The sequence below is a fragment of the Fukomys damarensis genome, unplaced genomic scaffold, assembly GCF_012274545.1.
Source record: "Fukomys damarensis isolate Sample0158 unplaced genomic scaffold, DMR_v1.0_HiC HiC_scaffold_27, whole genome shotgun sequence".
In the NCBI taxonomy this organism is placed as follows: domain Eukaryota; kingdom Metazoa; phylum Chordata; class Mammalia; order Rodentia; family Bathyergidae; genus Fukomys; species Fukomys damarensis.
Genome location: NW_022900939.1, coordinates 20,564,473 through 20,574,844, shown reverse-complemented (window position 1 = coordinate 20,574,844; position 10,372 = coordinate 20,564,473). Strand labels below are relative to the sequence as shown.

The 10,372-nt window shown below is 48.4% G+C and overlaps 1 protein-coding gene across 2 annotated transcripts in view; it reads right to left on the bottom strand.

Annotated features, from left to right (window-relative positions):
- Cpt1a (carnitine palmitoyltransferase 1A) overlaps positions 1 to 10,372 on the bottom strand; it is a 57,698-nt gene that overhangs the window by 13,468 nt on the left and 33,858 nt on the right. For both annotated transcript variants that reach the window (XM_033756741.1, XM_010635746.3), the window contains exons 10-12: positions 8,026 to 8,221; positions 4,202 to 4,390; positions 3,455 to 3,560 (exon numbers count right to left, since the gene is read on the bottom strand). In XM_033756741.1, the coding sequence (XP_033612632.1) occupies positions 3,455 to 3,560; positions 4,202 to 4,390; positions 8,026 to 8,221 (491 nt within the window). The remainder of the gene's footprint in view (positions 1 to 3,454; positions 3,561 to 4,201; positions 4,391 to 8,025; positions 8,222 to 10,372) is intronic.

Below are 10,372 nucleotides of genomic sequence, written 5' to 3'. Positions count from 1 at the left end.
ACAAAAAAAAAAAAAAAAAAGAAAAAGAAAAGAAATGACATATCCGCACAATCAAGCAATTACACTCATAGGGGTGCACTCCACAAAATGAGTGTACCAATACACAAGTCCACAGCAGCATTATTCTTGAGAGCCAGAAAATGCAAATAACCCAACACTCAGACCGATGAACCTATACACAAAAAGTGCTCCAGCCACACAAGGGAATGTCACATGGCTATGAAAAGAAGACGCCTTGGTACGGGCTATGACCTGGAGGGAAAGCCAGACGTGAGGGACCACAGACTGCCTGATTTCCACTCTGAAATATCCAGAACAGCCACAGAGACAGAAGGCAGGTCAGCAGTTATCAGGTGCTAGGAGAGGATTAAGGAGCTTATTGGGGTGGGGTGGGATAAAAATGTCCAAAAGTGCATAGCGGTAGTTAGGGCACAATCACCTAGTGAATGTACCAGGAACCACGGGCTAGTAGACTTTACAGGGTGGCTTTCTTGGTATGTGCAGTATGCTTCAACTGAAGCAGAACGAAAAGCGGACACCTTCTTCTCTCAGGTCCTCCATTACAGTGAGGGAGGGAGACAGCACAAGCTCAGGGGCTGACCCTGTCGGGTGGAGGATGGAGGTAGAGGCCACTTATGCTTGACCTGCAGTCCCAGCGAGCAGGGGCCAGATCGCTCAGTCAGTGCTGCTTGGAGTCTGGACTCCTGGACCCAACATACCTGAACACGGAGAACATATGGGGGCTCTTGGTCCCCAACATGCCTAAACATGGGAAACACAGTGGGGCTCCAGGACCCCAATGCATAAATACACTAGGACTCCCAGATCCCAACATGGCTAAACACAGGAAACACTCTGAGGGACCAGACGTGACGGTGCACACCTGTAATCCTAGCACTTGGGAGGACAGCTGTGTGTAATAGGCCAGCCAGGGCTACACAGTGAGATTGTCTCAAAAAACAAAGAAACACATCAGGGGCTAACAGGCTGCCACCGCAGTAAGACCTGCTTCTAGCTGGCCTCCCACCCTTGTACCAGTCCTATTTTGAAGTAGTACAAGACCCCAGGATGGGAGACCAGGCCAGTCCCCACCAAAAGCCTCACGTCCTGGGCTCCATCCTATGTCCCTGGAGTGCCAGCCCCTCTTGTCGCTTGACAGTAACACCTAAACACCACTTTAATTGGTCACCCTTGTCTAAGACTAAATCCCTTTATCCTTACCTTATTCACAGTACTTTAAAAAAATCAACCTGACCTTATACATAGCCCTAGATTTCCCTCTTTGATAACTACGTCCTGCCTGGCATTCAGAGTCTCTCCTTTACCAAACAGCTGTTGGGCATGTATTACTCAGAAGGTCCTCGGAACAGCATGTAACATCTCGTACCCATGCCTGGGGCTATGTCCAGAGGCACCGAAGTTTGATCTGTACTGGGCTGAAAGGCTTCTTCTGTTGGCATCAGCAAAGGAGCCAGTGTGGCCAAGAGCCCTGGTTGCTTTTTATCATCTATTAATGTCTTGGGATCACACCAAGCCTAGAGAGATTAGTGTTTTCCTTTTTATCCTTTTTCCCATGTAGAAAACCTTCCTCAGCCAAAAGAGTGGCTGCTGGGGCTTCGCCAAGACCCCAACCAGAGGGCAGATAGTTGAAGAGTTGAAGGCTGATGAGAGAGGAGCTCTCCCCTGTCTTGGGAGAGGGTCATTCCCACCGCAGACAGGGTCACCAGAGACCCTCAGGAAGCCCCTTCCCCTCCTGGCAGAGGGTGGCATGTGTGAGGCCCTGAGAGACAAGCACCTGCTCATAAGACTGTTGAGCTCCACGGAAAAAAATGGACACAGTTTTGTTCAAAAGAAGCACCAAGACTTGTACACTTCACAGGCATCTGGAGAAAAAAGGACGAGGTACAGGTTGTGTGTCCCTAATGTGAAAATCCAAAATCTAAAATCTGAAACTTTTAGAGAGTCACACTGGTGTCCAAAGAGTGTCAGATTTCTGAGCGTTTCAGAGTTCAGAAATCATGCTCAACCAGCAAAGTGTATACAAATATTGCCAAATCCGGAAAACTCCGAGTCCAGCCTCAAATATTTTAGATAAAGGACACTCACTCTGTCGTGTCCTCCAATTCCTTTGCAAGTTTACTGCGGGAATTTCGGACACACACCACTTGCAGCCCCCTGGCTGTGACTCCACACGGGCTCTGACGTAGGTCCATTTTATTCTGCTTCCTTTATTAGAGCAGCAGAGAAGTAAAGACTGCGAAAAGGTAGCTTTATATTCACTGTGAATCTCAGCGAAGCTTGTTGCTTTCAAAATAACTACCCGCCTCATCTACAAGAGCGAACACAGTACTTTCGGTGTCAAGTTCACTGCTGTTAATTCTGGACTTTGGCAATTTCTTTAAACAAGAACCTGACAGGTGAGTTAAGGAAGCAAAACTTTCAAGTTTTCATGCCAAATATGAAACAGTTCCACTGGCTCAGAGTGTAGGCAAATTAGAAAATAAACACTGGCAGGAGTCAATCCAGTCCACACTACATTTTTTTTTTCTCTTTTTCAGGGTCTCTACTGCTGAGCAGCATTCACAGCTTGGTCCTATATTTTCAAATGCTGGGGAAAAGGTAATAGGGTTTTTTTTGTATTTTGGTGTTTTTTTGGTACCAGGGATTGAACTCAGGTCCTGTGCTTGTGAGGCAGGCGGCAGAACCACTGAGCTAAATCCCTGGATAATGGGGGTTTGAATCAGGCAAGGTGGTATACACTTGTAATACTAGCTCCTTAGGAGGCTGAGACAGGAGGATCAAAAGTTGAGGTCAACCTAGGCCACTTAGTGAGACTCTGTCTCAAAATAAAATTCAAAATTAAAAAAAAATTAAAAAAAAAGATGACAGGGGTTTCATGGATTTTAGATAACCTGGTAATTTTAAGAATTAAAATGATGTTTTCAGTAAAAGATATACTGCCTTTTTATAAACCAAGATTTTATCAAGCCTGTTTCCATTTTGTCTGAGACTAGATAGGCAGAAAAAATGAGGAAATCTGGCAACAAGGTGATTATTTCAGAACAAGCTGAATTCACTTCTCCCCTAAAGCTGCAGCTCAAGAACTGATAGCCACTTGGTGATGGGGGCCTCTGAAAGGAGGTGGTGGTGAATGTGCCACTCAGTCAGGACCCTAAGGGAGAGAAGACGAGCCCTTGTGTGCTTCCCTTAGTGATAGAACTTTGTACACAGTAGTACACGTGTTAAGAGCTCACATCCGAGGATCAATACTACCAAGTGGAAGTCAGTCTGGAGCTGGACTTTCTTTTTTGTTTTGGGGGATTTTTTTTTTGGTACCAGGGATCACCTTGCACTTTCAAGGCAGGCAGTGGAACCACTGAGATAAATCCCTGGCGGGTTGGACTTTCAACAGCTGTTTCCACCGTCACTGACAGTGAGAGCAACGAACACTCACCTCCCACAGATGGGCCACGATGGGTGCGTCCGCCCAGGAGTGCTCTGCGTTCATACCTATCTTGCCGTTCTTGAAGACAATAAACGTGAGGGACTTGTCAAACCACCTGCAAGAAACAGATGTGATCTTGGAACTTCACTGTCCAACGAACAGGAATGGCCCGAAATGATCTGTTTCCCTCTGGATGGGCCAGGGGCTTTGCCACCCACCCTGCTGACAACTGGCCACATCTGTACAGCGCAACAGAAACCGGGGACACCGAGTCATTCGTTCCTCCCTATGCTGGACATGAAGATGAGTGTGTACGTTCTGGAGACCAGAGCAGCGCAGATTACTGAAGTTGAGGCAGCCAGAGAGAGAATCGAGGTTGTCCCAGCTGATACAACGACCCCAGCTCCAGAGGCCACAGTCCCTTGCCTGGAGGGGAAGCATTTCACCTTACAGTGAGTGAAGGGAGGCCCCTAGCGGACACCAGACCTGTGACCAAGAGCAAGGCTGAAGTCGACTCCAGGCCTAATCCCAGGCCTGGCCCTGTCTGCCACATTCTGCCTGTGACCAGGTAACCAGAGGCCACTACATCTCAGCATCTCCAAGGAGAGGTGATCGGGCACAGCAAAGAATCTCAGACGTGTGGGGCTCGAGCAGTGTGTGTGACAGTTTGGATGGAGGGAAGAAGGGAAAGTTATTTTTGTGCTAAGCTTGTTCTTCAGCATAAGCTCCCAGCTGTGGAAAGGAAAAGGTCATTACCTGTCATAACACTGGCCGTGCAGGAGGGACTTAGCATAACTGTCCAAGGATGCTTCTGGGTCTTCCTTTCTGTACCCTTGTTCAGTTTCATCTAGCGTCACGAAGAATGCTGCTTTTTCCACAGCATCCAGGGACTGCTTATTTTTCCCACGGGCAAAGTAGGCCTGACGACATTTGGCCCAGGGTATTCTGTGGAAATGATCAGACACAGTTAAAAACAGTGGCACCCATACCGGTTCATCATGGCATGTGATGTACGAAATAATACAACATAACCTTTATGAATTTTCAGAAAATATATATTTTTTTTGGTACTAGGGATTGAACCCAGAACCTTGGGCACGCTAGACAAGTGCTCTACCACTGAGCTCCATCCCCTGCCCTTTTAATTTTGAGACAGGGTCTTGCTATGTTGCCAAGGCTGACCTCAAATTTGCCATCTTCCTGCCTCAGCCTCCCCAGTAGCTGGGACTACAGGCAAGTACCATTGAGCCCGGCAGGAATTTCTTGAAGGAAAACGACATTCTGTGATTGATCCATCTGCCTGCTGTACTGCACTGTTCAACCTCATGGGCCTCATCCTATATTCACCCTAATGTTCCTTGAGTGGGGTACACAGCACAGTGTTATTATTATTATTTTTTTTTGGGGGGTACTGGGGATTGAACTCAGGTCCTTCTACTTGTGAGGCAGGCGGCGGAACCACTGAGCTAAATCCCTGGCCCTATCACAGCGTTGTTTTTATTCAAGAAACACTGAGTGAACAGAGGCCAGAATGCAGGCTGGCGCTGTGGACACAGCTGCGGCCAAGTGCAGCAGCAGGGAAGTACACGCCCCTTCCTTACCCTCCCTATCCTCCCGGGAGGCAGCCTAAACCAGTACTGGTAGCAGAAGTCACAGCCAGCACAGAGCCACTCTGCCCTGGAGACAACATCTATTCAGAGCCTTCTCCTTACACCAACTCACTGTATGCCCCACGCCAATCTTTCTTTCAGGTGAGGATACTGAGGCATAAGGAAATTGGGTCACAGCTATGTTGAGGCAGAGAGGGATTCAAACCCAGGCCACCTGGTCCCCAAGTCCAGGGTATACAAAACACGTGACACCTCTGAGACGAGGTCTTCCTTACTCTCCACATACAGAGGGATACAATCTCCACTCTCACCACCTCTCTGAAAGGCCCTGGGCTGTGGCTCCCTCCAGCTGCTCCTGGGTCCCTCCCTCAAGCCCCGCCCAGGCTCCTCCACCCCTGTGTACCCTTCCAGACCAGCCACTTGTTTCCCACCTCTTCTCTGGCTCAGAGATGGCTCGAGGTGCCAGCAAGTCCATACACGCCATGCCACAGTCCCCGACACAGGCCCCAGCCCAGAGGACAAAGGTGACCCAGCCAGGGCTGACCCGAATGCTGGCGCTGTCCTATTGAGAGAGGAGCTGGAGGTGCGTGTGTCTTAGGGCACCTAAAGAGCAAGGCGCTTGGGGGAAGGTGATCCTGGTCCCCCAGCCATGCCATCTCCCCAGCCTCCTCTCAGAAGTTCCCAGCCCTTCAGACAAGCACAGCAGAAACAGATGGGTCCTTCCCTAAGACACACTTCCTGACCCTGCCCTGTCCACGGTTGCTAAGCAACCCAGCTGCTTCTAACACAGCCTCTTTAACCCCTCCCACACAGCTCTTTCTGGTCTTCACTGCTCCAACTGCCAAACAGTCCTCCTGCTTCCTGGGACCCCACCTCCAACACTCCCTCCCTCTCTGACCACAGAAAACCTCTCCGTTCCTAGATCAGTGTCACCCCTGCTGGAACTGGCCCATACAGTGGCAGCTGGCAGCAACATCAAGCCAAAAGCTGTCCAGCACTGGGGACTCTCCTCAGCCTGGTGCTGCGTTGCTCCTGCCACGGCCCACTCTGGACACCCACTGACCTCCTGGCCCACCGACACTGTTTACAAGACATGGCCCACTGGTGGCCCTCCACCTAGTGCCAAGCCTTTCTGGCCTCTGCAGAGGGTCACCTGGCTCCCATCACCAACACAACTCAGCAGCGCCACCAGGGACGAGGGTGCCGTGGCAACACTGGGATATCTGACGATACTTGTGGTTGTCACGACGAGATGAAACAAAAGCCTTGTTCCACAAGACAGGGAAACAACCCTTCCGTATGCTGACATACACAGACCGTTCCTGGCTTCTAACTCCTATAGCTCATGGGAGTTATTTCCTGAATACCTAGGATAATAAGCGTGTCTTTTGTATTTCGGCCTCATGTCCTCTGCTGAAGCAGCTTTGGGACAGCTTGAGGGAAATGATAATGAAAAACAGTCCTTCCCTCTAGCTCCTGAAAGCAGAATCTCTACCTTTCTCTGGCCTTCTTTTGTCTTGCTCCTCCTACTCCTCAAGGCTAGACACAGAATTTTTCTACCTTTCTTTAAAAGTACTTAACTTTTGCTTTTTCTGTGGATCTTGAACCTGACTGGAATTCTTCTACCCAAGATCCATCAGATATCCTAATTCTCCCCGCCTTTCTGTCTTCGTGCTGGCCATAAGGAAATCCTTGAGCTCTTCTCAGAGGGGTCCTGCCCCAAAGCCTGGAGGAAAGCCCACTGCCCAGGCAGGACAAGAAGAATATGAACAGAGAGGCCTCGCTGGGTTCCCCACCTGGTCTGTTAGCATCAGATCAGACCCTTTCTGTCCAAACATATTTCTGTACATTTGCCCATGCAACGGGGTCTCCATAACACCTCCAAAGGACAGGGCCATGTGCCAGGAAGTGGCACATCTTGACTCCACTGAATTCCATGAGGTCCCTTCACCATCTCTCCATGGGGCCTTACATGTGCAGAGGAGACACAGTGCATGTGACCAAGAGAAATGAAGAACTGGGGTCCTGCACTAGGGATCCATGCAGACCTTGCCCTGCGTATCATTTTATCAGACTGCTTATTACTAACCTTTAAAATAACCTTTACACTAAACCTGTAGTTTTGTAACCAGCTATAGCAAATTTTGTTTTGTTTTTTGTGGCACTGGGGATTAAACCCAGGGCTTTTGGACCGAGCTACGTTCTTCCCAGTCCTTTTTTTAATTTTTGATTTTGAGACAGGGTTTTGCTAAGTTGCTGAGGTGCCCTGAACTTGAATTTGTTACTCCCCTGACTCAGCTTCCCAGTGTCTGGATTACAGGAGTGGACCATTGCATCCAGATCCCTCTAACAAATTAACGAAGCCTACAGAGGGCATCATGGAAATCTGCAGCAAATCACAAGTTCTGGAGGCTCTGATTTGCTCCTGGGTCTGAAGCGGGTGGTCTTGGGGACTGAGCCCACAACCCATGGAAACTGACACTAACTTCAGCCATCGACAAGCAGCTGCCTAGCTAGTGTCTGCTGCAAAGCTGCTTGCTTGCTGGTGTGGAGAATCGCTCCCCACACCTTTGGGGACCACAGAAAAGATCTGTGTTGAAAGCAGAAGGACAAATTGAGCTTGTTTTTCTTCCATATCCTGAAAGCCTACACTGGGGCCTTGGTTTAAGGTAATTCTGTTGCCTGCATTAATAAACTTCTTATAGCCTGCTCCCCACCCTGTTCTGTCACATATACCACATGTTCTGTGTCTCTCTGCACATGCATCTGCCTGTCATGTGCAGAGGTAACTACAGGATCCTGCCAGACCCAGCTGTTCTTGTGACCCTGGAGGGATGGGACCTTCTATCGTGGAACACAGGGCCACAGTGGCTGGGACCCACTCAGGTACTGCCTCAGTCACCCATAGGGACGGACTGTAACCCCCACGTCCACCTGGACATGTGCCAGTGCTGCCAGTGCCCCGCGCACCTGTCTCCCGCTGTGAGGGCAGCCAGTTTGGCCTCCCCGGCCTGCGGCTCCGACGGGTCCTCCAGGATCCACTGTATCTGCTGCTCCAGCTCTCGGGGCTTCAGCAGCCGCCCATTGTGGTACAGCCAGACCTTGAAGTAGCGCCCCCTATGGAATACGACAATGTGCCGGCTGTCCTTGAGGTGCTGGATGGTGTCTGAGGTGGACATGCAGCGGGGACACAAAATCCAGAGGAACAAGGTCAGCGTGAGAGGACTGCACCCCACCTCCACATGACTTATGATTCCTAAAGCTGCATTATTCCACTCAGTTTAATGAGCCCATTTCCCAAGGCTTCTTAAAGCACGAAACAGAAGAGAATAGAGCTCTGCACTCGGCCAGGCCTGGCCTCCAGGAGCAGTATGGACACTCACTGGATTGATTGATGACTTAGGGCAATTCACTGCCCTCTCTAAGCCTGGGATCACACCTGTGATGCCAGCTGCTCAGGAGGCTGAGGGAGGAGGATTTTAAATTAGAGCCCAGCCTGTCTGGGCAACTTAACAAGACTTTCAAAGTAAAAAAAAAAAAAAAAAAAAAAAAAAAAAAAAAAAAAATTGTAAAAGAGGCTGAGGTTGTAGCTCAGCACTACCTGGATTTGAACCCCAGTATTACAAATAAGTAGGTAGACAGGCAGGCAGAAAGACACATGGGAAGGACAAGTACTATAAGGAGATAAAAAGCATGTGACAGTGGCCCAGCCTTACCCGGGGATGACACAGTCCTGCCACCACCATGAAGGAAGTGACATTTAAGGATCTAGATAGAGCCTATCTATATCCCATCCACACTCCATCCCAAGTTTAAAAACTACTTCCAGCACACCGGGATGGAGAAGGACCTCCTTCACCTGCTGAAGGGCTCCTACCAGAAACATGGAGCAGACGTACATGTGACACTTTCACTTGAAGGCCAGAGATCAAAGAATGTGTGTGTGGTCACTTATTTCCCTTGGACTACCCAAGGCCCTGGCTGGGGCAAGAAAACACAAGAAAAGAAACCAAAGATAAAGGAGCGAGAAAGGAAACATCAGAGCTACTGTGTGCAGCTATGATTAATCATGGCACATCCAAGAAAATCTACTGCTTAAATTAGCAAGAGTACAAATAAGGAAAAATTGTATACCCCACTGCAGAGGCAGAATTGTGCAGGCTGTGTACCCAAAATTGTGGCTGAAGTCATAACCTTCAGTATCGAAGAAAGTGACCTTATTTGATAGGTTTTTATGAGGTCACTAAGGTGGGCCTTAAGCCCATGTCAACGGTATCCTTATAGTGAGAGATCAGCACACAACATACACACAGGATGACCATGTAAGGACACACAGGGAAGAGAAGGCACTACCTGAAGACCAAGGACAAAGGCCTCCACAGGGACCACCTGTGACATCTGGATCTCAGACTTCCAGCCTCCAGGACTCTGAGAAAAATTCCTGTCACTCAAGCTGCCTGGTCTGTGCTATTTGTTACATAGCCCAGGAACCTCAGGCACAGTCAGTAAGTGCTAACTTGAAAATGTACTTGAACAACAAAACAATCAGGCCCTAGCAGTATTTCTCACAGATAACTACAAGACTCTTCTGGGAAAGATGATTTTATTGAAATCATTAAAATAAACAGAAAAAGGATCAGAGGAGCAGAAGTAGACAGCTGGGTTTAGTCCTGAGACAACAGCAATTCTATTCTTCCAATCTCTGGATTTCCAACAGGGATGTGATGGACCTGACAGCTGATCCTAAAGCACACAGAGAAGTGCAGAGAGGCTTCATCTTAGCAAATACCACAATTTAAACAGTTTGTACTGGGACATAATGACTAAGGGAAGGGAAAAAGAAAACTTGAAATAAAAAAGAGCCTCCAGGCAGCCCCATGCATGCCTGAAACCTGTGTTCACCATGTGAGGGGACAAACTGTTCCTCTTTCCCTGGGACTTGGGCTGGGGCCATCCATGTGCAAAAGATGAAACCCAATCTGTAACTCACACTAAATGTAAAAATCAACTGATCTATAAACAAAGCAAAAGTTAAATGCTGTTAAAGAAAAATAATTTCTCAAACAGGACACAAAAACCCACAGGAAGTGATTGTTAAATCTGATGTTAACCCCAAATTTTAATATCAATGTCCATTACTATTGAAAACTGAGGCAGAGAGGCACATGAAATGATTATGACATCTGGTGTACTAGGGCCACATATCTGTAGCCCCGAGGAGTTGCTAAGGGCTGAGGATCTAGGATGCACAAAGACTTGCCACAAAGTATTAAAAGAAAGATGCTATGTCACCCACTTTTTTTTTTTTTTTTTTTTT